At 43.4% G+C, this 22,353-nt stretch overlaps 2 protein-coding genes across 3 annotated transcripts in view; one reads left to right on the top strand and one right to left on the bottom strand.

The window, feature by feature from the left end:
• The window catches only part of LOC142060564 (trifunctional purine biosynthetic protein adenosine-3-like), a 28,280-nt gene extending 7,402 nt beyond the window's left edge, over nucleotides 1–20,878 (top strand). The window contains exons 9-21 of the mRNA XM_075100919.1: nucleotides 202–370; nucleotides 2,488–2,719; nucleotides 2,855–2,949; nucleotides 3,683–3,792; nucleotides 5,827–6,025; nucleotides 6,614–6,865; nucleotides 7,158–7,310; nucleotides 8,562–8,768; nucleotides 12,974–13,117; nucleotides 13,447–13,577; nucleotides 15,372–15,513; nucleotides 16,699–16,814; nucleotides 17,290–20,878. Coding sequence (XP_074957020.1) covers nucleotides 202–370; nucleotides 2,488–2,719; nucleotides 2,855–2,949; nucleotides 3,683–3,792; nucleotides 5,827–6,025; nucleotides 6,614–6,865; nucleotides 7,158–7,310; nucleotides 8,562–8,768; nucleotides 12,974–13,117; nucleotides 13,447–13,577; nucleotides 15,372–15,513; nucleotides 16,699–16,814; nucleotides 17,290–17,556 — 2,217 coding nt within the window. The 3' untranslated portion in view covers nucleotides 17,557–20,878. The remainder of the gene's footprint in view (nucleotides 1–201; nucleotides 371–2,487; nucleotides 2,720–2,854; nucleotides 2,950–3,682; nucleotides 3,793–5,826; nucleotides 6,026–6,613; nucleotides 6,866–7,157; nucleotides 7,311–8,561; nucleotides 8,769–12,973; nucleotides 13,118–13,446; nucleotides 13,578–15,371; nucleotides 15,514–16,698; nucleotides 16,815–17,289) is intronic.
• Nucleotides 20,187–22,353, bottom strand: part of GART (phosphoribosylglycinamide formyltransferase, phosphoribosylglycinamide synthetase, phosphoribosylaminoimidazole synthetase) — a 39,835-nt gene continuing 37,668 nt past the window's right edge. For both annotated transcript variants that reach the window (XM_075100905.1, XM_075100897.1), the window contains one exon: nucleotides 20,187–21,616. In XM_075100905.1, coding sequence (XP_074957006.1) covers nucleotides 21,434–21,616 — 183 coding nt within the window. In that variant the 3' untranslated portion in view covers nucleotides 20,187–21,433. The remainder of the gene's footprint in view (nucleotides 21,617–22,353) is intronic.

Here is a 22,353-nt window from a genome sequence, read left to right as displayed (position 1 = left end):
TTGTAAATTTCTGCCAGTTACAAAATGATTCTGCAAATTAATGCTCCCCTATAGTTTCTAAATCTACTGGTATGGGGAAATACAGTGTTTTCCATTTGGCAGGTACAGATTTTACTCTATTAATTGAATTTTCCCTAAGCTGAATTTTAACAAGCCAGCAAAATAAGAACTAACTTCTACCAATACAAAAATTTTCTGCAGGTAATCCTTCCACTGCTTAAAAACGATTTTTATGAAGTGATTCAAGCAACAATTGATGGCAAACTCTGCAGCTTCATGCCAGCCTGGTCAGAAAATAGTACAGCTGTGTGTGTGGTCATGGCAAGTCCAGGATACCCAGGAGACTATGACAAAGGCATGGAGGTAACAGGTAACTTCAGTCAGTTGTTTACTCTCTAATTTTATCTTAGTACTTCAGTAAGCTTGCATTTACCTGTTCTCCCAGGGTGCTATACTGCTTTCCTCCATCCTACCCCTCATACTCATCAGAATGTGCTACATCCATCACTCCTTGTCCTTGTGGAAGGGATAGCTGTTCAGTAAAATCATTTAACTGGAATGCATGCCTGTCCAAAGTAGCTCAGGGGATAAATGATTAAAATTACATCATTTTATAAAGCTCTGTCTATAGCTGGTTAATGAGATAAAAAGATGATGGGGCATTATGTCCTCCTGGAACAACTCTGGTGCGTTCATGTGGAGTACTTCTGCAAACTGGAAGCATGGACCACGGCGTTGTCAGCACATGACTATGTATTGCTAGTTTTGCTCCCTTGCTGGGAGGTCACTTTGTCTTAGCTAATGCCTGACCAAGTGAGACTTGAGGACCTGTGGCCTTTAAAATAGGAGAGGTTCATGCCTCCGCTGTCAGCTTGGTTCCTTCCCTTGTGCCAACCAACCAGGTTATTACTGTGTAATACTAATAAGGACCTCTTCTTCACAGGCCTCAAAGGGTTTTTGGGAAGTTGGGCATGTGGGCTTTACATCAATATGCCTTTTCTGTGTTAAAATTCTTGTGGTTTAACATTAAGATTAACATTTTTAAAAATGTTTAAAATCAGAGGGAACTGTTGCAGAACTATTTCCTTCCCCCTCAGCTACTGCTTTGCCAGTCCATCCCTGTGCCTTGTGTAAAGCAACCCAGACAATTCATCTTATACCAAGGCCACCATATTTTTGTCAGAGCTCCAGTTACCCTACATCGCCCAGAGAGGTCATGCTATATGTTGCTTTTGGCCTTGTCAAGATTTCTGCTGTCATGTTCTCCTTGCCCATTCTCCTCTTCCAGTTCACTCACTGTATTTTTTTTTTTTTGTTAGTGATATTCTGGAAAACTCTGCATTTCTGTAACTGTAAAAATCCAAACCACGTATCTACATGAATCCCTCTGCTAATGAGCTGCCTTTCATTAGTTAGACTCAAGAACGTAACTTTTTTCAAGTTGGTATTTGAACCTTTAGGAGCGAGGTCGTAGAATCACCTTGCTTGTTAATCACACAAAAAAAAGACAGTCAAAACAATGAAATCCAATTCATTCTTTTATTATTACACTCCAACCCCTGGAGTTGTATGCATTTTATTAGGGCTTTTTCCCCCCCTATTTTCCACATTGATTCCCACATTTTAATGGTTTTAATAAACATTTTATTTGGAGTATATGCTAAAACATGAAGGGAAGGAGTTAGGCTTCTGTTACAGCAAGGCCAGCTGGGGCTCAGCTTTGACCTTGTCAGGGCAGTGCTGTGGCAACGTAACACACCATACTTTCAGCAAGTGTAAAAGTCCCTTTTACTTGTTTGTAAAATGTGTCTAGCTAACAGCAAGGGGAAAACTGTTTTGTTTCACTTTTTCCAAGTGATGGCAGCAGTTCCTCCTCCTCAGAATATGAATCTGAAAAATAACCCTGACCAGTTCTGCTTTCCTCTAACAGGAAAATAGGTGGAAACAAGTTAAAAGAACAAAATATGTAATTTGTTTTAGCTGTTGGACAGCCACCTGCAAGTGTTTGTAGAGCATTGATTCCAGGTGTGGTAGGGAATTCTGTGGAGTGGGCACAGCAGAATAGCAAGGGGAGTGCTGAGGTAACATTCACATTAATAGTTTAATATCAGGGAGAGGAGAGAATCCAAGCAATAAACTGCTGTGAATTGTGATTTCATTCAGGAAAGCCCTGCAAAAATGATTCACAATTACAATAATCAACACAGTTTTGCCCTGGCACAGGCTAGTTGTATGTCATGTTGTGGCTCCTGGATCCCTTATTTCTGTTCCTGGGTGATCTGTGTCCTTACCAGACATCTCAGAAGGGAGTCTTAGGGCCAGAGGAGTGGGATACCCTTCAGTGGTAATGCTGTTTCTCAGAAGAAAGGTAAGGTGGGAAGCTTTGTTGTTGTTCTCCCTTGCCTGAGGAAAGGACTTCAATCTTCACTGCTTTGCCAACATAATATGTGATTTAAAATACTCAGAGAGTTCCTTTTGCTTTTGTAGGGCTGCTGCAAGCCAAAGAGTTAGGGCTGGAGGTGTTCCATGCTGGCACAACTCTGAAGGATGGCAGAGTGGTGACAAGTGGTGGCAGAGTCCTCTCCATTACTGCTGTTAAGGAGGACCTGATGAAAGCACTGGGAGAAGCCAACAGGGGTGTAGCGGCCATACGTTTCAAGGGTGCCACTTACAGGAAGGACATTGGCCATCGTGGTGTACGGCTTCTCAAACAGTCTCTGTATGTAAGCAAAGGCACTAGCAGAAATAGATGCTAGTCCAAAGTTTTATATCTGTTGTTCCCATCTGCGTGATGAATGATAGTCTATGCAGAAAATGTCACTACTGCTGCTAGCATGTTCTTTACTCTCCACAGGGGTCTAATATACAAAGAGAGACATGTGGAAGCTATAACCAGAGATGGTTTTTTTCATCAGCCAGGAACATCAATTGTAAGTGGTACCAGATCAGGTAAGACTGGGAGCAAGCTTTGAAATTCCTCAGTATATGGAATGCAACAGACCTTTTTTTTCCACAGGAGATGAGCAATGCATCCTTGGCATTGAAATTGAGCTTGAGAAACTGGGCTGAGGTCACTATGAAGAAAGAAAAGTCTCATTTCTTTCTTATCACTCCTCTTTTGCTTAATTAAAAATAGTTGGCTTAACATGGGGATGACTGCCCTTTTTCAAGGTTAGTCTATTGTACAGAATAACTCCTGGATTAATGGAATGGTTTTGTATGTCACTGGACAGAAGTGATCCTACCAGCTGTATATACGAGTACAACATCCAAGCAGTTATTAGGGTGTGGCTTACAATCACTGAACTTATTATTCATTCTTCAGACTATGTTCTTTACTCTTAGCGGTGATCTACTGAAGAAAATTTCTTGTTGATTTTTTTCCCCTTAGAAAAAGTAGCTGCAAAAAGAAAAAAGGTGAGCTGTTAACAATTTTGTAAAATGTTTAACTTCTGCTATACAGGATTCATAGGTTGCAAATACAGAATAATAAAGATCTATTTACAACATCATGAAATATGTGACTTCAGGGTCCATGCTATATAAAGCTGTGCATGTTTCTGTCAGTGGACACAGTGCTGTCTTATCCAAGAAATCATAATTTGCAGTACTTGCCATGATGAGTGTTTTGGTATTTTTAATTTCCCCCAACAATGATCTGTGACATATTTGTACTTGGCAGGCAGTCATTCAGAAGTCGGAGGCTTTGCTGGTTTCTTTGACTTGAAAGCATCTGGTTATGATGATCCTATCTTGGTATCTCAAACTAAAGGCCTTGGACCTAAACTGCAGGTAACTTGCAACTTGACTGTAGCAAAGCTTATGTTATCTCCCAAGACTGTTTAAATGCCACAGCCGGTTGCACCTCTGCACACTTCTGAGCATGATAAATACATCTCAAGGCCACTGCAGTGATCATTTGAGCTTTGTAGATGATCTTTAGAGCAGGGCCTGTGATATGTCATTGAGAATGGGGAAGTTCTGGATATTTTGTGGTGAAATGATAATACAACATTTAGCTGGGCACTTGAGGAACTAAGAACCAGAATTTCTACTGTAAAATAGAGGGTCCATTGCCTTTGAGAAGGATCAGTTCAGAGACGAATTGGTGCAGTGAAGCGCTGAAATGATAACTGTCAGACTTAGCTTAATAAATTGTATGCAGAGGTAGCATGATTACTGATGTTAGGGCACCAGGAAAAAGAAGGATGGAGGATATAAACATTAAAGAGGAAGAGAAGCCAATAGATAAAGAATGCTAATTACACAAGAACGCAGGATAAGTTGAGCCAGGAATATATTTATATATTGAATCAGAAGAAGGCTTTCAGCCACCAGAGGAGTGGAGGTCTGAAGCTGCCTTTCACTGATCAAGCACAGCGTCTTAATTTGTTTAAAGTTGGTGTTTATACCTTTAGTAATGCGATGATATGATGTGGCTTCCTGCAACAGCAGGAGACTGAACATAATAATCAGAAGGTCTTTTGCAGTCTTACAGCCTTGGACACCTCTGAGCATGAAAAAGTGATTGGTGCTGGCTCTTGTGAGTCTTTGTTCCAACTGCTTGGCAGAGAGACATTCCCAACTGTGTTTCCACAGACTCTTCCCAAGACTCTTCCTTGGCCAAAAAAAGTTGGCCAATGCCTATGTGAATTGTTACTAGATCAGTGGGAGGGAAGTGTTATAGTGCAACAAAGGCCATGGAATGACTGGTTTCCATAGCACTTCTAAACCCACCATCTGGTGAAAGAAATCAGGCTTGTAATCCAAACTCAGACTGTTTAGGTGCTGATCTGTTACCATTTTGAAGCCAGTGATAGCATTTAGCTGCATTTTTCCATTGCCCATCTTTCTGTACTGAGCTTTTCCACGCTGGTATAACTACACTGATAGAGCTGTGTCAGTAAGAGGTAGTTACTGTGCAAATTTATCCATACATATGCAATCTTTGTCCTATTTCAGACCCTGAATTGGTAACTGATGGAGGTGAACTGGAGTGTGTGAGCTGCTGCTGTGCAGCTACATCAGCAGCTGGCACAAGTGGAACCGCTATGGTGTATCCCTGACAGTGTAGAAACCTCTGCTTGCAATAAATGAATATAAATATCGGCACTTTATAGAAGCCACGATGCCTGAATCAGGTATCATTAATTGCAGGATGCACACACCTTCATAACTATTTCAAAACCAAATAGCAGCCTTCCTGAGGGAAATATTATTGCTTAGTGAAGGACCTGTTTTTCAAGGGAGCCTACAGATCAGACCCATGTTGTTGTCTGTGGCATGAGATAGCTGAGATCAAAAGACTCTTTGGGGAGGGTGGGGTGAAGAATCTCATTCCCTCACTAGCCAGAGAAGAAGAAAACTGCTTAATAAATTGTTTCAACTTTGCTCTGTAGCCCAGTGAAATGAGTAGGCAAAAGTAAAGCAGAAGACACAGTGAGCAACCCAATTTTTTTGGAAATTGGTAGGAAGTTCTGAAGGTTGGAGATCCTGGGAATTTGTAGTTGCTTTTAGACACCTCTTATTGTGGATTTGACATAATATTCCAAAAAGCAAACAAACAACCCCAAAAGACAATTTCTGGGTAGCTGGAGCTAGAATTTGAATTAATGTTTCAAAAAACAAAATAGATTTTTCTTTCTTTGCAAGAAAATGAGCTGGTTACTGTTGATTTAAGCTAGATGATGTACCAGGTTATCTTCTGCATGTATGTTCTATTGTGATTCTTTTCAGGGAGAAGAAGATTTCTGCGTATTTGACTGAATAATATCTGAGGTTTGCATATTTCTTGTCACCACTGCTGGTTCCCACCATGTTTTGCAGATTGCACAAGTGTGTAAGAGACATGACACCATAGGTCAGGACCTGGTTGCCATGTGTGTCAATGCCATCCTGGCTCAAGGAGCAGAGCCTCTCTTCTTCCTCAATTATTTTGCCTGTGGCAAACTCGATGTTGAAGTGACTGAAACAATCAAAGAAGGAATATCTGAAGCTTGCAGAAATGCAGGATGTGCTTTCCTGGGTATGAACACTCCTCTCCTTTGAGATTTGAAGGTTCTGATGTTGAGAAACGATTACTAGTGAAATAGACTTTGTAGGCAGAGGCAGTATGTGGCGCTAGAACAGTGAGTTTCTGTTTGGTGGAAAAAACAGTCAAGCATTTGGGCTTAAACTCTTCCTTATCTTTAAAATAGATCAGCACAGAAGGATTATTTTTATTATTCATGCATTTGGATCCTGATTCTTGCTTATTTATCATTGTACAATGGAAAGCAAAACTGGCTGCCTCACATTCTTGAAGTGTTAATATGTTTTCATTCCCTCTCTGATATTCAGTCATAGCAGAGAGGTGCCAGATAAGTAGCATGGAATGCAAAAAAAAAAAAAAAAGTCTTCTTTTGTTACCTTCATGAAGCTTTGTTTTCTTGAAGTCTTGAGGTGAGGTAAGAAACCAAGAAGGATTTTAAAAATATATCTGAATGCCCTGCTTAGCCTTCATGTCTCTGCAGCGATCCTGGATATGTTGCTTATTTTAGGAGATACTATAGATTTAATGTTAACAATAAAAAATGTTTACAGCTAGTGCTGACTGCTTTCTCTCCCCACTTAGGCAGTGAGATGGCCGAAGTGACTGGCATGTATTCTTCTGGAGAGTATGACCTGTCTGGCTTTGTGGTTGGTGCAGTGGAGCGAGGGCAGATGCTTCTGGGGCTGCAGAGAGCTGTTGAGGAGGATGTGCTTATTGGACTGGCCTCTTCCGGGATTCACGGCCGTGGCTTTAGCATCATAAGGAAGATTCTCTTAATGTCCTCCTTGCACTACTCCTCACCAGCACCTGGCAGCTGTGGTGACAAGACTCTAGGTACAATATCTTTCTTCTCAAAAACAAACCTGCAAGTGAATTGTGTTTAGACATTTTCATAACTAGGTGCTGCCAAGGGTTGTTTACTTCAGGATGGGTTAGGGTTAATCAGTTTTTGGGGTAGGTATGTGGGCTTGCGTCCACAGTTTTGGAAGAGTGGGCCAGCACTTTTTGCTACTTCCCAAGGTTGTCTGCCACAAAGAGCAGAAGTGAACCTGTTCAGAGAAGCGTTCCCATTAAACACCTAATGACCTTTTAAACAATTTGATTGAATTTACACTTTTTTTTGCAGGAGATATATTGCTGACCCCAGCAAAAATGTACAGTCCATCTTTGCTGCCTGTCCTTCGCTCAGGGCACGTGAAGGCTTTTGCCTTCATTGCTGAGGAAGGGCTGCTGGAAGGCATCTCGAGAATCCTGTCAGAACATGTCAGCGCTGTCCTAGGTAAATATCAAAGGTGACAGGGTTTTTTTGACAACGTTTATATACAGCACGGACTTGGCTTTTCAGCTTCAGTTATGACCCAAAGTCAATCCTTTTCCAAAAAGCCTACCGAAACCGATCCTATTTCAAGTAAGCATCAGCTGATGAGCACCACTCTCTTTCTGAAGAGGGGAAATTTAAGGAGAGTTTGAAGGCAGCTCATCTCTAGGACAAATGGGATTTGAGAAGATTGTGTGTTCTGCAAGACACCTCTCCAGACTAAATATTTTGACCAAACAGTGAAGCTTGTTGAGAGAACTGATTTGCACAATTTGCTCCAGAGTATGTGTACACACACACACATTTAATGCAATTTTATTGTAGGTGGTAGCTTCCTCTTAACAGATTAGCATTTGACATCTGTAAGTAAGGTAGAACTTTTCCTGTTTAAGCCAAAATTGGGCAAAGTATTCATAAGTTCAAAACATTAAAGAAAACCATATTCATGTGAGTCCAAAAATATTGTGGGGGTGGGCAGGGGGGAAGGAAGATGTCTGTATGTCTGTCTGTATTTCTCTAGAATAAAATTAGAAAGGAAAGAAATAAACCCAGCATACTAATGTGGTGCCCAGCTTGCTTACCAGTGCCTGGAACCACAGACAAGATAGCAAGCCCAAGGGGTTGTTAGTTTTCTAAAGTGAAGTCGAGATGGCAAGTCTGTACCATCAAACTTCCCAGAGACAGCCTAAGGCTGTCCCTGTGTGAGTAGGGTTACTGTGAAAGCCCACTGATGCTTCCCATCTGTGTGTAGACAGCTCAGACCTGTTCCAGTCTGCCCATCAACACACATAATTATACACTCTTATACTAATTATTGATTCTTTGAAACAGAAACCCGGGATATGCTTCAGTAGTCAAAAAAAGCCAGATTATTTATCCCATGTCTCCTTTATCTCTTACAAAAGAGATGTAAGTCATCTGTAGCTTTATCCTTCTGGCTGATGAGGGATGAATTCACTATCATTTCCTACATGTTCTCATTAAAAAGCCTAGAGAAGGCTTGGCTTGCACAAATTATGACTAGAAACCTCTAGCTAAGCAGCACCTATAAACTTGACTGGAAGTTGGGTCAGTGTCCTCCTTGGGCAGTATTCTTAAAATAGCAAGATTTAATCTCTATCAGTTCTTGTAATATACCACTGTCATTGTATATAATCAAAGATGGGTGGCAAGCAGTTGTGCTGACCATATACAAATTTAAATCATTTTCAGATGCTCTCAGTTGGAAGATTCCTGAAATCTTTTGCTGGCTTTACAAAGAAGGAAACCTGTCTGAGGAGGAGATGGCTCAGACGTTTAATTGTGGGATCGGTGCAGTCTTGGTTGCGCAGAAGGATCTGGCTCAGCATGTTCTCAAGGACATACAGAGACATGAGGAAGCTTGGCTGATTGGGAAGGTTGTTGCCCCTTGTCACACAGGTTAGCAGGTGTCGTAATGGGAAATGAAGACACAAAATTTAAACAGAGTATGGTTTTATTCAAAGTCTAACAGATTCATCTGTCTCACTTCAGAGGGGTTTCCACTTCAGGATGCACTATTTAATTTTTAAGTCAATACCGGGTAAGTTGTTTTAAGGTATGATTCTGTGAAGTGCTGAGAATCTCCTGGGAGGTACCAGTTTTTCTCAGTTCTGTAGGCACTGGGGACACTCTTTACAACAAAGTTTGTGTAGTTCATACCTTTTTTTCTGTCATTTCACTAGGCTGGAGGCTACTTGACACCATCACAATTAGATTTCGATACTAAATACAGCAAGAAGTGAATTACTTGTTTCCAGTGTGTCAGTACTTGAATAGTGTCTTACCTAGGTACCTGCTTGAGACTCAAGTAAATCCCTCTGGTGACTGTCTGCAAGGACTCAAATGTTAATTAGTTGATTATATTTTACCACAGTCGTGGTAATCAACTCACATGGATCCTGTGTAAAGATTGAGGATAGGCCACAGCTATGTAGTCATATAGAATCATAGAATGCTTTGGGTTGGAAGGGGCTTTTAGAGGCCATCTAGTCCAACCCCCCTGCAGTGAGCAGGGACATCTTCAACTAGATCAGGTTGCTCAGAGCTCCGTCCAACCTGACCTTGAATGTTTCCAGAGATGGGGCATCTACCACCTCTCTGGGCAACCTGTTCCAATGTTTCACCACCCTCATAGTAAAAAATTTCTTCCTTATATCTAGTCTAAATCTTCTCTCTTTCACTTTAAAACCATCACCCTTTGTCCTATCACAACAGGCCCTGCTAAAAAGTTTGTCCCCATCTATTTTAGAAGCCCCCTTTAAGTACTGAAAGGCTGCAGTAAGGTCTCCCCAGAACCTTCCCTTCTCCAGGCTGAACAACCCCAACTCTCTCAGCCTTTCTTCCTAGGAGAGGTGCTCCAGCCCTCTGACCATTTTTGTGGCCCTCCTCTGGACCCACTGCAACAGGTCCATGTTCTTGTGCTGAGGGCTTCAGAGCTGGATGCAGCACTCCAGGTGGGGTCTCACCAGAGTGGAGTAGAGGGGGAGAATCAACTCCCTCAACCTGTTGACCATGCTGCTTTTGATGCAGGCTGAGATTGGATCCACTTTCTGGGCTGTGAGCGCACAATGCCAGCTCATGTCTAGCTTTTCATCCACCAGTACTCCCAAGTCCTTCTCCTCAGGGCTGCTCTCAACCCCTTCATCCCCCAGCCTGTATCGATACTGGGGATTACCCTGTCCCGTGTGCAGGACCCTGCACTTGCCTTTGTTGAACCTTGTGAGGGTCACATGGCCCCACTTCTCAAGCTTGTCCAGGTCCCTCTACATGGCATCCTGTCCCTCAGGTGTGTCAATGGCACCACTCGGCTTGGTGTCATCTGCAAACTTGCTCAGATTGCACTGCACTTGATCCCATTGTCTGTGTCACTGATGAAGACATTAAAGAGTACTGGTCCCAGTACAGACCCCTGAAGGACACCACTTGTCACCAATCTCCATCTGGACATTGAGCCGTTGACCACTACCTTCTGGATGTGACCATCCAACTGATACCTCATCCACCAAACAGTCCACCCATCAAATCCATATCTCTCCAATTTAGTGGGAAGGATGTTTTGGGGGACTGTGTCAAAGGCCTTACAGAAGTCCAGACAGACGACATCCATAGCTCTTCCCATGTCCACTGATGTAGTCACTCCATCATAGAAAGACATTGGGCTGGTCAGGCAGGACTTGCCCTTGGTGAAGCCTCATCCATGCTGGCTGCCTCGAATCACCTCCCTGTCCTCCGTGTGCTCTAGCGTAGCTTCTGGGAGGATCTGTTCCATGATCTTCCCAGGCACAGAGGTGAGGCTGACAGGTCAGTAGTTCCTAGGGTCCTCCTTTCTACCCTTTTTAAGAATGAGTGCAATGTTTCCTTCTTTCCAGCCACCAGGTACTTCACCTGACTGCCATGACTTTTCAAATATCATGGAGAGTGGCATCTCCTCAGGCAATTCCCTCAGGACTGTGGGATGCATCTTGTCAGGTCCCACAGACTTGCGTATGTTCAGGTTCCTCGGGTGGTCACGGACCTGATCTTGTCTTACAGTGGGAGGGACTTTGCTCCCCCAGTCCCCATCTTGCAGTCCATCCACTCAAGAAGTGTGGGAAGAGAGGTTGCCAGTGAAGACTGAGGCAAAAAAGTTGTTGAGTACCTCAGCTTTCTCCTTGTCCATTGTTACCAGTTTGCCAGTCTTGCTTGTCAAGGGGGTTACGCTTTCTCTGACCTTTCTTTTCTGGATGACGTACCTGTAGAATCCCTTATTATTATTCTTTGTGTCCCTTGCCAAATTCAGCTCCAGCCGCGCCTTGGCCTTCCTGACCCCATCCCTACACAACCGGGCAGCCTCCCTACACTCTTCCCAGGATACCTGTCCCTGCTCCCACCGCCTGTGCGTTTCCTTCTTCCCCTTTAGTTTGACCAGCAGGTCTCAACTCAGCCATGCTGGTCTCTTGCCTTCCTTTCCTGCTTTCTTACACCTGGGGATTGAGAGCTCTTGTGCTTTATGGAAGGCATCCTTAAAGATATGCCAGCTCTGTTCTGCTCCCTTGTCACTGAGGGCAGTTTCCCAGGGATCCTATTGACCAGCTCCTTGAACAGCTGGAATTTCGCTTTCCTAAAATTCAGGGTCCTGACTTTACTCTTTGCCTGACCCATATCCCTCAGGACTGCAGACTCCACCAGTGCATGATCACTGCAGCCCAGGCTGCCTCCAATCTTGACATCACCGATTAGCTGACTTGAATTGGTGACGAACAGGTCCAGTAACACATCCCCTCTGCTAGAGCTGTCTATTTCCTGGCTTAAGAATTTATCCTCAGTGCATTCCAGGAATCTCCTGGATTGCCTATAGCTCACCATGCTACTTTTCCAGCAGATGTTGGGGTGGTTGAAGTCCCCCAGCAGGCCAAGAGCCTACAAGCATGTCTCCTCCTGGTGGCTTCATCAGTAGGCCCTCCTTGATCAAGCAGCCTGTAGTATACACTAACCACAAGGTTCCCGTTGTTGTCTCTGATTCTTACCCATAAGCTTTCAACCTGCTCATGGGTATTCTTCAGAGACAGCTCTGCACACTCTATCCATTTCTTGATGTAGAGGTGCCCTGGTTTTGGCTGGGGTAGAGTTAATTTTCTTCATGGTAGCTAGTACAGGGCTATGTTCTGGATTTGTGCTAAAAACAGTGTTGATAATGCAGAGATGTTTTAGTTGCAGCTAAGTAGTGCTTACACTAGTCAAGGACTTTTCCAGCTTCCCATGCTCTGCTGGGTGCACAAGAAGCTAGGGAGGGGACATGGCTGGGAACGGTGACCCCAACTGACTAAAGGGATATTCCATACCATATGATGTCATGATCAGTATATACAGCTGGGGAAGAAGAAGGAAGGGGGGAGACATTTGGCATGGTGGTGTTTGTCTTCCCAAGTCACCGTTACGCTTGATGGAGCACTGCTTTCCTAGATATGGCTGAACACCTGCCTGCTGATGGCAACAGCTCTGCCCCTCATTCCTCACCTGTCACTTCTGAACAGCCTGTAGCCCTCAATAGCCGCACTCCAGTCATGGTATTCATCCCACCAAGTTTCAGTAATGGCAACTAGGTCGTAGCTTTCTAGTAGCATGGTGGCTTCCAACTCCTGTTTGTGATGTTATGTTATGATATAATCACATGATTATATGATTATATGTGATGGTAAGTCTTCATTCTGGTATGTCCATTCCTTGACATACAGCAAGATGTGAACCAAAACCCCTCTGGAAGCCAAACAGCCTGGGGGACAATTTGGGCAGCCAAAATGCAACCTCAGCTCTGTCAACATCATCTTTAGTCTAATTTTGCAACATGGGAGAAAGAGGAAGACAGGTGTAAAAGATGGGGATAATCCTTGAAAAGACTATGCCTTTGGAGATAATTCTGCAAAAGAGATCAGCACAACGAACATGAGTTTGCTTGATTATGTAATGTGTGTTTTTGTAGTTCAGTTAGTGCTAGCATAAATTAATCACTGATAGGTTTTTCTCTTAATTGAAACTTGCGAATTGTAAACTATACAAAGTAAATTTATATGGGAAAGTAAAATCTAAGGTATTTTACTTTTAACTTTTTCCTCACATATTTGGAGGAGGTTCTCACATCAAAGTCGAGAATCTTGTGGAAGCTCTGCAGCTAAGCAGCCCCCAGCATCTGCTGAATAACGCTGTTGTTGAGAGTCAACACCAACCCAGAAAGAACAAAGTTAAAGTGGCTGTTCTCATCTCTGGAACAGGTGAGCTTTCATTTCTTATCACACAGCGAAATGTCCTTACAAAGAAGAGGCTGAATTTAGCCCTGATATAAGTGCAACCACCTTGCCCTTTTTTTTCAGTGAATTCTATGGAGCCTTCTAAAACCCAGGTTGCATTTTGACTGGAAGTCAAGAAGGTGTGTTGTACTGCAAAACAAATGAGCTTTATTAGTGCACAAATTCCTTAGTCCTCTTCTATTTGTGCTGTTGTTGAAAACAAGATTTGTGTTAGATAAACGGGACTGAGAGCCAGTTCTCAGTGATGTCGATGCTTATCTGTTCCCTGAAAGTTTGCTCTCTCTTCATTTGAGGTACAAACCTTGCGGCGCTCATCAGTTACGCAAAAGAGCCAGGCAGTTGTGCTCAAGTTGTCCTTGTCATCTCCAACAAGTCTGGTGTGGAAGAACTACGAAATGCAGCCCGGGCTGGAATTCCCACCAGGGTAAAGACACCAGTTTCCTTTCCTTTTTATCACCAACTCAGCTTCTGATCCATAGGTCTTCATGAAATGCTTGGTAGGCATTCATATTTCACTTTCCTTTAAAACTTTTACATGGATAAGTGGACGTAGCACAAACCTGTCAAAGTTATTAGTAAAGGCAAGCTGAAAGCTGTATGGACAGTGCTCACTGGAGGCTGTGAGTGACTTTTCCTTCTCTTCAGTAAGTGCTACAGTCCAGAGTTAGAAAGAGACTTAAAATTGCAAGTGCTTTGATGATTTGAGTCTGAGACCGTAAGTCCACCACTAACCATGTCCCTAAACACCACATCTACCCTTCTTTTAAATACCTCCAGGGATGGTGACTCAACCGCTTCCCTGGCCAGCCTGTTCCAGTGCTTGACAACCCTTTTGATGAAGAAATTTTTCTTCAGATCCAATCTAAACCTCCCTAGCACAGCTTGAGGCCATTTTCTCTTGTCCTATCACTAGTGACTTGGGAGAAGAGACCAACACCCACCTCACTACAACCTCCTTTCAGGTAGTTGTAGAGAGCGATAAGGTCTCCCCTCAGCCTCCTCTTCTCCAGGCTAAATGACCCCAGTTCCCTCAGCTGCTCCTCATAAGACTTGCTCTCCAGACCCTCCACCAGCTTCATTGCTCTTCTTTGGACATGCTCCAGCACTAACATAAGCGTGTTGTCTCCTTGGCTCATCCCTTCTTAGAAAGACCTTCGTCTCATGTTGTGCTCAGTCACTTTCAGCAGCACCATATGTGTCTTCTACCTGTGGTCAGTAGAGTAACACTGTGTTATGGAAATTTGCATTGATTTGTTTCCTAAAATAAACAAACAAAAAAAGATAATAACATCATCTCATCATATTTGTCAAAGTATAGAACATGGCTTTTGAAAACATTCAACAACTTGGGACTTCAAATGCCGCCCACCAGGAACTCTTCCTTCTAACATTTAATGATTTTGAGCAGCTACCATATTTGTACAGCTACACACAGATGGGAATAAATACTGTTAGAGGGTCTCCATGCATTAAAAAGTTTTCAGGAAGCTTCCTCAACAGCTGAGTTGGATTCGTGTTACTTTTTTTTTCTGGCAGTATAAAGACTCATCTCTGGGGGAAAAAAAACTTACGTTAAAATTAATTCACATTTTCATAGGCAAGAGCACGACAGCTTTGTTAGCCCCTTATTTGAATCTCTTAATGCACAGAGTCAGGAATCAATATTTCCCTTGGGAGCTGGAGCTGAGAGGTACAGTAGAAACAGATCAAGACTTGTCTCCTCCCCTTACACAGAACGTCTGGCCAGTTTGTTCTCTTTTTAGTTAAGTTTGTGATTTTCATTAAGTAACTGTAGACTAACTGGTGGTTATGTTGTTGATGAATCATTACTATTTTTAGTTTAGTCTTTGGCTAGACGTTCTGGAGTAAGAGGTCAGTATCTTCTGATATGTTCCCCCTTATTTCCCCCTACACCACATTATGCACATTTCTCCTTTCACCGTTGGCTTCTCTTTGTGCAGATTTTCTACACATCCTAGAAAGTATCCTGCGTGAAACAGCCAGTATTAATTAGCAAGTGATTGGGGTGTTCCCAGGAATGTTTGTACGAATGTGAAAAATCACAAGTATCCTGAATAATGTACAAACTTACAACTTTTAAATCATTTAATGTCCTGGAATGAATCCATTTTGCTTTCCCTTTGTTGCCCAAGTAGCTGCTCTCATTCACACAAACTTATTTCCTTGACATGGCTTTTGATCTGTTTTAATGTTTTAGGTGATTGATCATAAGTTATATGGGAGTCGCTCTGAATTTGACAGCACAATTGACCGAGTTCTTGAAGAATTCGCTATTGAACTAATATGTCTTTCAGGATTTATGAGAATTTTGTCCAGTCCTTTTCTCAGAAAATGGAAAGGTAAGAAATTTTAACTGTAAAAGAGAAATTAAAATATGGATGCTTGGTTCCACCAGAATTACACAGTCATAGTTCTTCAGCCTTGCTGACACTGAGGATTGCATGTAAATCAGCGGGGCTGCCCTATGCTTCCATTCATTCTGGCCGGTGGGACTGCGCAGGGATTCTGACTGTGCATTGGCAGAGAAATGCCTTGTGCTGGCATAATGAGTAACAGGGGCAAAATCAGGATCATGGGGTTGGTCTGTCTGCCTTCCCGCTGGGAAGGAAAAATGCCTGCAGAGCAGGCAGCAGTTTGGTTCTCTCTGCAGTAGGGGACAGGTAGCATGACTGTGTCGTTTCCAAGGAGCTGTGCTGGAAAGTTGTGCTGAATTTACTCCTTGCAGCTGTTACTCAGAAAAAAATGGGAGGGAGATTAATTTCTCAATGCCTCTCCTTCCTGTGCCGCCCTGAGGGCTGCACAGCATAGCAATACTCTGAACTGTGCGCTGGAAAAATACCCACTGCAGACCCCTGAGTGAGTGTGGCTCTGCTGTGGGGCAGAGCTTTCTTTAGATGTGCTTCAGGCCAGCGGAGAGGGGAATGCACACTCCTCTTTCCTCTTGGCTCTGGGTGCCAAGCGCCAGCTCCTGAGGCCTGGCTCAGAAGTTACCCCCACACTATGCGGATTGCACTGGGACAGGCTCCTTTGGGAATGATGCTTCCCATGAGAATGTCTTCCATCTGTGCAGTGGCTCTGCATCAGGCTGCAGTGTCAGGTCCACTTCCAAGCCCCTCATCTGCAGCATGAGAGCTGGTCACCTGCGAGGGGAGAGACCTATGACGCGGTCTGTCCATGCACAGACAAAGGTGAATGGGTCCTTGGCCTTAATTGAAACATGCTTGCCTGGCTGCTGCCAAAGCCTGCACGCCATCACCTGTGTTCTCGGAAGAGCAGTATTTCCTCAGATCAGAGCAGCGCTTCCTCACGTTTCCTTAGAGATCGTAACACCATGTGTATGTTTTGCTTTTCAACCTGAACCTGAACATGCCCTGTTACGTTCTGACTGCAGCTGAGACCATTTAAACTCCTGAGTGGTGCTCAATGATGTTCTTTTGAACTGATGTTCACACCTCACTCTTATTTTTAAAGGAAATTCAGTTCAAATTGATTTTTTTCCCCCCTCCTCTCACACTGATGCCCAGGGAAAATTTTGAATGCTTCCCCATCACTTTTCCCACCAATCAAGGACAGAAAAGCCCATCAGCAAGCCCTGCAAAGTGGATTCAAAGTCACAGGCTGCAGCGTGCATTTTGTTCTGGTAAGTGTCCTCTTGCCTAACATTGAGTAAGTTATGAAAAGGAATTTGCTCTTTTCTTTTCTTTTCTTTCTGAAGGCAGAAACAGGAAGAGGTAACAGGAATGTGTGGAAATCTTGGGATTGTTACCAGTAAAAACAGGAAGATGTGGGGGTTACTTTGCATTTGTGGTTTCTTGAGGTCCTGTCTTCTCCCTTCATATTATGTTTTTTTCTTCAGTTTCTCCTACCCTCAGCAAACTGCCCTCTGAAACTCCTAGCCTGTGTCTGTCTCCCCGCTGTACCCCCTAATATAATGTAGGTAGCCCTAATGGAGGGCGTAAGCCTCTCCACATGTCCTTTCAGCCTCCTGCACACAACTACAGATGTGCTCGCCGAGATCTCTCCTGAGACTTTCTCAGCCCCCTCCGCATTGTCCATAACCCTCCTGAGACCGTTAACCAGCCTCTTCTGAAAGACTGCCAATATCCCCATTTTAGGAGGAATCTAGTCCGAAAGCAGTGATCCACCAGGAGCCGGTATCTGTGAAGGCAGACGACACCGAGGAGACACTGTCAGAAAGGGTTAAAGAAGCCGAGTGCCGGGCTTTTCCCATTGCCCTGCAGCTGGTGGCCAGTGGAGCAGTGCGGTTAGGAGCCGATGGTAAAGCTTACTGGAAACAAGAGAGCCAAAGTCTCTGTCTTCAAGAGGAGAAGTGCACGTCTGCTCTCGTGGCTCTGGAGCCTCAAGAAAACGATGCGGTATAGCCAGGTTGATGAGCGTCTTGCTCCCTGCTCATCTTTCCTTCCTCCCTCCTCCTCCCTGCCCTCCATGTGCTTCTGTGACTGCAAGCGTATCAGTGTCACAGGTTTCCATTCTGAGCTGTGATCTTTTCCCTTAGCTTGCAGCTTTAGTTATGTCTCTTTTGCAAATTTGGCAGTGGAAGCCAAGCTATCATTTCAGATTTTAATTTCTTTGTTCCGTTTTTATATCTGCATAGGAGATACTGTGCTACAAATCAAAGAGGGGGCTTAACCTGTGAAAATGATCTAGGGCTTCAGAGGGAAATCAGTTCTTCTGAGAGATCAATTTTTGTTGGCTGCACCACGTTGCAGAGCACCAAGAGCTTCACAAAGCAACCACAAACACGAACTATGCTGCTGCAAGAGGGTGAGCAGCTACTGTTGGATGGAAGAGGCCAGACGTGTCACGGAAGATCAGAAGTGAGGCCCAGCCTGGCACGGTGTAGGTTTGGGGGTGAAGAAGCATTAGGGAGGAATGCATAGTTCTGTGGGAGGAGGTGGGAGCCTACAAGGACCTACAAGCTCCTCAGGGCACAGAGGAGAGGAGGGCATGTAAACATGTGCCCCAGCATGGGAGCCACAGCCTCGTGAGCTACCAGGCAGAAGATCCAAACGCCAAAAAGGCAGAGAACCTTTAGAAGGCAAACCAAAATGAAACAGACTCCCCTTCACAGATTACTTGTGAAGATGATGGAATGGTGTACACTGAACATACATCTGGAGACTTTCCCCTGCTCCTTGAAAGGGAGCAGTGCATAGACATTCCCAGAATTTCATATTAAAACATTTGAATCTTGAGGGATGAAAACTTGATTAGGGGGACTAGAAACACCAGATTTCAGGCATTTTTCTTCCTTTGTCCTTGAAACCAGCAGAACAAAACATCCTCAGCTTAACTTACAGCAGCAGGAAAATCTCCAGTTTCTTTGCTGACTGAATGATTGGCTTGGTCCAGAGAGCTGCTGCTGTTCAATCAAACCTTCTTCTGTGGAAGCTTATTTTATATCTGCCAAAATTAATGACTTGCATGCAAATAACAACTCAGAGGAAGAAAGCTAGCTAAGAAGCTACTTGAACAAACTAGAAAAGAAGAAGCCAGAGCTGAATTTTTCCAGACAAGGGATCACTAATAGCCATTAGATGCAGTGGAAAAAAAAAAAAGTAGTATTGTTTTGGTATTACATGTACTGTACTAGTAAGGGACGTACTGTGTATCTCGCTCTTGGCTGTATCAGGCTGTTTGAAAGCATGAGTCAGCACCAGTTAAAAAGTCTAAATTTTCCTTTTTTTATTTTTTCAAATGTAGCTAGTGGTGTTTCAGTAGTTAGGGAGGGGAAAAAAATGCAGTTCTCTCCTGTAAGCTCTGCCATTTCCTTACAGAAATTTGTATCTGTCCCTTGCACTCCAATGACTAGAGCAAGGAACGTGTGTTTTGCATGATTGGGGAGAAATAGGAAGAACTGTCACAAGGCAAGGTTAACAAACGTTCAGTATATGTCGATAATTTTTACGATAAGCACATTGCTTAGTTTCAGTCTGTTCTAACTGTGTAGTAACATCATGTTTTATGTTGTTTGAATTGCATAGCGCACATGACTGAATGTTTCTGACCTAACAAATAAAATGTTAAGAGAATACGGTGCTCGTTATTGTGCTCTGAGAGGTCTCCAGACTATCACCGTGGTATTGAACAACTCCCTTTAACTGCACTCCTGTCACCCCTCTGAGACTGGGTGTGGTGATAGGCTATTAACCTATTTATTCTTTTTTACAGACTGGTAATTGAAGTGAAGCCATCTAAGATCCAGTTCACCATGAAATTTCTTTTTATGAATTTGTAGAAATACAGATAGGTGCTTATGTCCCACGTGCCATCAGTCTCAGGCGGCAAAATACCCGAGTCTTACTTAAGATGTCCGTGATAGAATGGGGTGCTGGATTTGGGGCTCCCACGTCTTCGGCTATTGGCCTTCCTGGCAGTGAGCAAACTGCTTTTATCAGTAATGTTATATTTATTAACTGTACAGGTAGTGATTTCACCCCTACTAATCTGACTTCTTCTAACGTGAGTTAATTTAAGTACAGTTTCTTCTGACTTGTAAAAGGTTTGCTGTGTCATGGCTAAGGCACTGAACTTGTGCAGGCTGAACCCCTGCCAGAGCTGGATGCTCCCCACATCTTCTACATTCTCACTGAGACAGGCTGGATTTCGAGCCTTGGTGGGCAGTTTGCCAGCAGGGGAGGTTCTTCCATGGGAGGGCAGGTTTGTAAGGAAAAACGCTGGGCCGAAGACTTAGCTTTTATTCTTTGCCCTTTACAAGCAAATTAAATTTGACCATATCATTTTCCTCCGTATTTGCTTGAGCTTTACCCTTGGTGACAGCAATATTTTTTCAGCAAGTTTTTCATCACAGACCACCTGGCCACAGAAAGGTCACCACACTCCGCAGATCATTCCTAACCTATGCAGGATTGCACATGTCTGTAACCTCACAAACTGATTGACAGTTGCTGTACCATAGACAAAGTTAGATTCTGTTTCACAAACTCCTCCTTCCAGCTTATAACCCTAGTAAAGGAATTCCAAGGAAAGAAAGATTTTGAAATTTTATTTGTCAAATTTATTACACTTTCTTTCAAATCCAAATTGAGGATTACGTCAACATGGAAGTACCATAAGGACAACAGTGCACAGAGTACAAATCAGCTTTCTCGGTATTAAAAGGGAGCTCTAAACCACACATAATCAGCTTCAGACAGATGCTTCTAGTTTGTATGGGGGAAAATTGATTATTTTACTAAATACATCAGAATGTTTTCACAGCTACGCTAAAACATTAAGAGAAAACCAGGTACTTTTTCACAAGAGTTGAGCTGTGCAAAACCCCTTATTGTTTTCACAATTATAACATTTACTGGGTTTCCATCAGTATTATTCCAGGTGAAAATATCGTTCCAGGAATAAAGGCACTTAACTTCAGCAGAATTTCTGAAGAATGTCTCACAAGCCAAGAACACATTTTGTGTCTGCTCTCAACTCCCTTTCTGCTCATTCAAAAAAACCCAAAAAACCAAAAAGCCCAATTCTTCTGGCTCTAAACAAACCTCTGAAGGGAATTTACAGGTGGATTCATATGGGGATGGCTTGAAGGCAAATGGTCAGCAGGCACTTAATTCCATTTAGCATCTGATTGATAGCAGGTCCAATATTTGAAATTACGGGATACGTTCAGAGAATCTGGGCCAGAGATCTACCAACATTAAAGCAGAAACTATATGGAAAAAACCCCCCATTATCTGTAGTTAGTGTTCTGGAAGGCCAGCTTTTCTTGTTTTGGCTAGAGATTTTTATGAGTGAAGTTTTTTGCTTTTAGCTGTCTCCTCCATTGAACTAGTTCCAGCGCTTTTCCTCACAAACACTGAACAGCACATGACAAGAGAATCCCGTTACAGCCTGTATGTCTGTAAGAGAGCAATACTGATGTTCCTAAGTCAATCTCAGAGTTGCTCGGGTCTCTCTGAATGTTTTTTTGTTTGTTAAGAAAGTGATTGAGAACCAAAATATTGGCCAAGCAAGTGATTGTAATTAGGAAGCGTCTAACAGAGCCATTGCTGAAACTACTGAGACCAGCCCCCTGCCTTAATATTCCCGTTTGTGGCTTTCTATGGATTTTACTTCAAATCTTTAACCATTTGAGTGAGAACATGACATTGTAAACTCTGTGTCGAAAACACTTTCTGAAGAAAAAACAGTGTGCGTGTTATTAGGCTGCGGCCTCTGTTTTGACCAATTAAGGCACCACGGCTGTCCCATCTGAGGACCCTCGCGGACTTGCTGCTCCTACTTCCAGTAGATCTTGCCGGCTTCCCCCACCTGTACAGCCCCGCTGGCAACGAGCTGCAGGGCAGCTGGGAAGGCTCGGTGCTCGGCCTCCTTCACCCTTTTGGACAGGGTCTCCACTGTGTCACCAACCTTAACTGGAACTGCCTCTTGGAAAATGATTGCTCCAGCGTCGACTTCCTCCTGTAAAAGCAATAGCCAGAAAGTCTGCACGGCTGAAAGAGTAGAGAGGGGGCCCAGCTGTATGACAATGAATGTGATCCAGCTGCCTTGGGGATCTGTTTTTCATTATGTTATTACAGGAATCATGAATTTGGGCTAACGTGAGGAGTGCAGAAAAGATGCTGGCACTCGCGCTGCCCTGTGAGGAGCTAACAGAAGTGTAGGGTTCAAAGGAGAAGAGGAGGCAGGCAGAACACCAGTGAGTAACATTTCTGCTATAGAAAACAACAATAGCCATGTTAACCAGGGACATGATAGGCTAAATCGAACAAAACAATGACATTTCAATTCAGAAGAGTGAATTAGCCAAGCCTTGGCACAGAGCAGGACTAGAGAACCCAGCAGATCTTTCTTTTGCATGTTGATGAGGCAGATCCCTGCTGTTTAGTTATTGTTTGTCAGTACACTGCCACACAGAGAAGAAACCCTAAGTCATATCATGGTGAAAGGAATGCAATTTTTCCTTCTATTTGGAAAAAGTTTTTGTCTTTTTTCCAAGAGAAGGCAAAAATGATGAAAACAGGTTTCAGGAGCAGTGGCGAAGGGGAGGATAGTGTGAAGAATGCAGTAGAGGAGGGGAGACTAGTTACTGTCAACCCTGAGAACTGAACAAGACGGAAAACATGCTCCCTGAACTGATAAAAATGTGCATCTTCCAAGCTGAGAGATCTCTGGCTTTTGTTTTCTTATTTTTGGAC

This window comes from Phalacrocorax aristotelis, chromosome 1 (genome assembly GCF_949628215.1).
Source record: "Phalacrocorax aristotelis chromosome 1, bGulAri2.1, whole genome shotgun sequence".
In the NCBI taxonomy this organism is placed as follows: Eukaryota; Metazoa; Chordata; class Aves; order Suliformes; family Phalacrocoracidae; genus Phalacrocorax; species Phalacrocorax aristotelis.
Note: the sequence above shows the minus strand (reverse complement) of the source record. Positions and strands in the feature narration are given on the sequence as shown.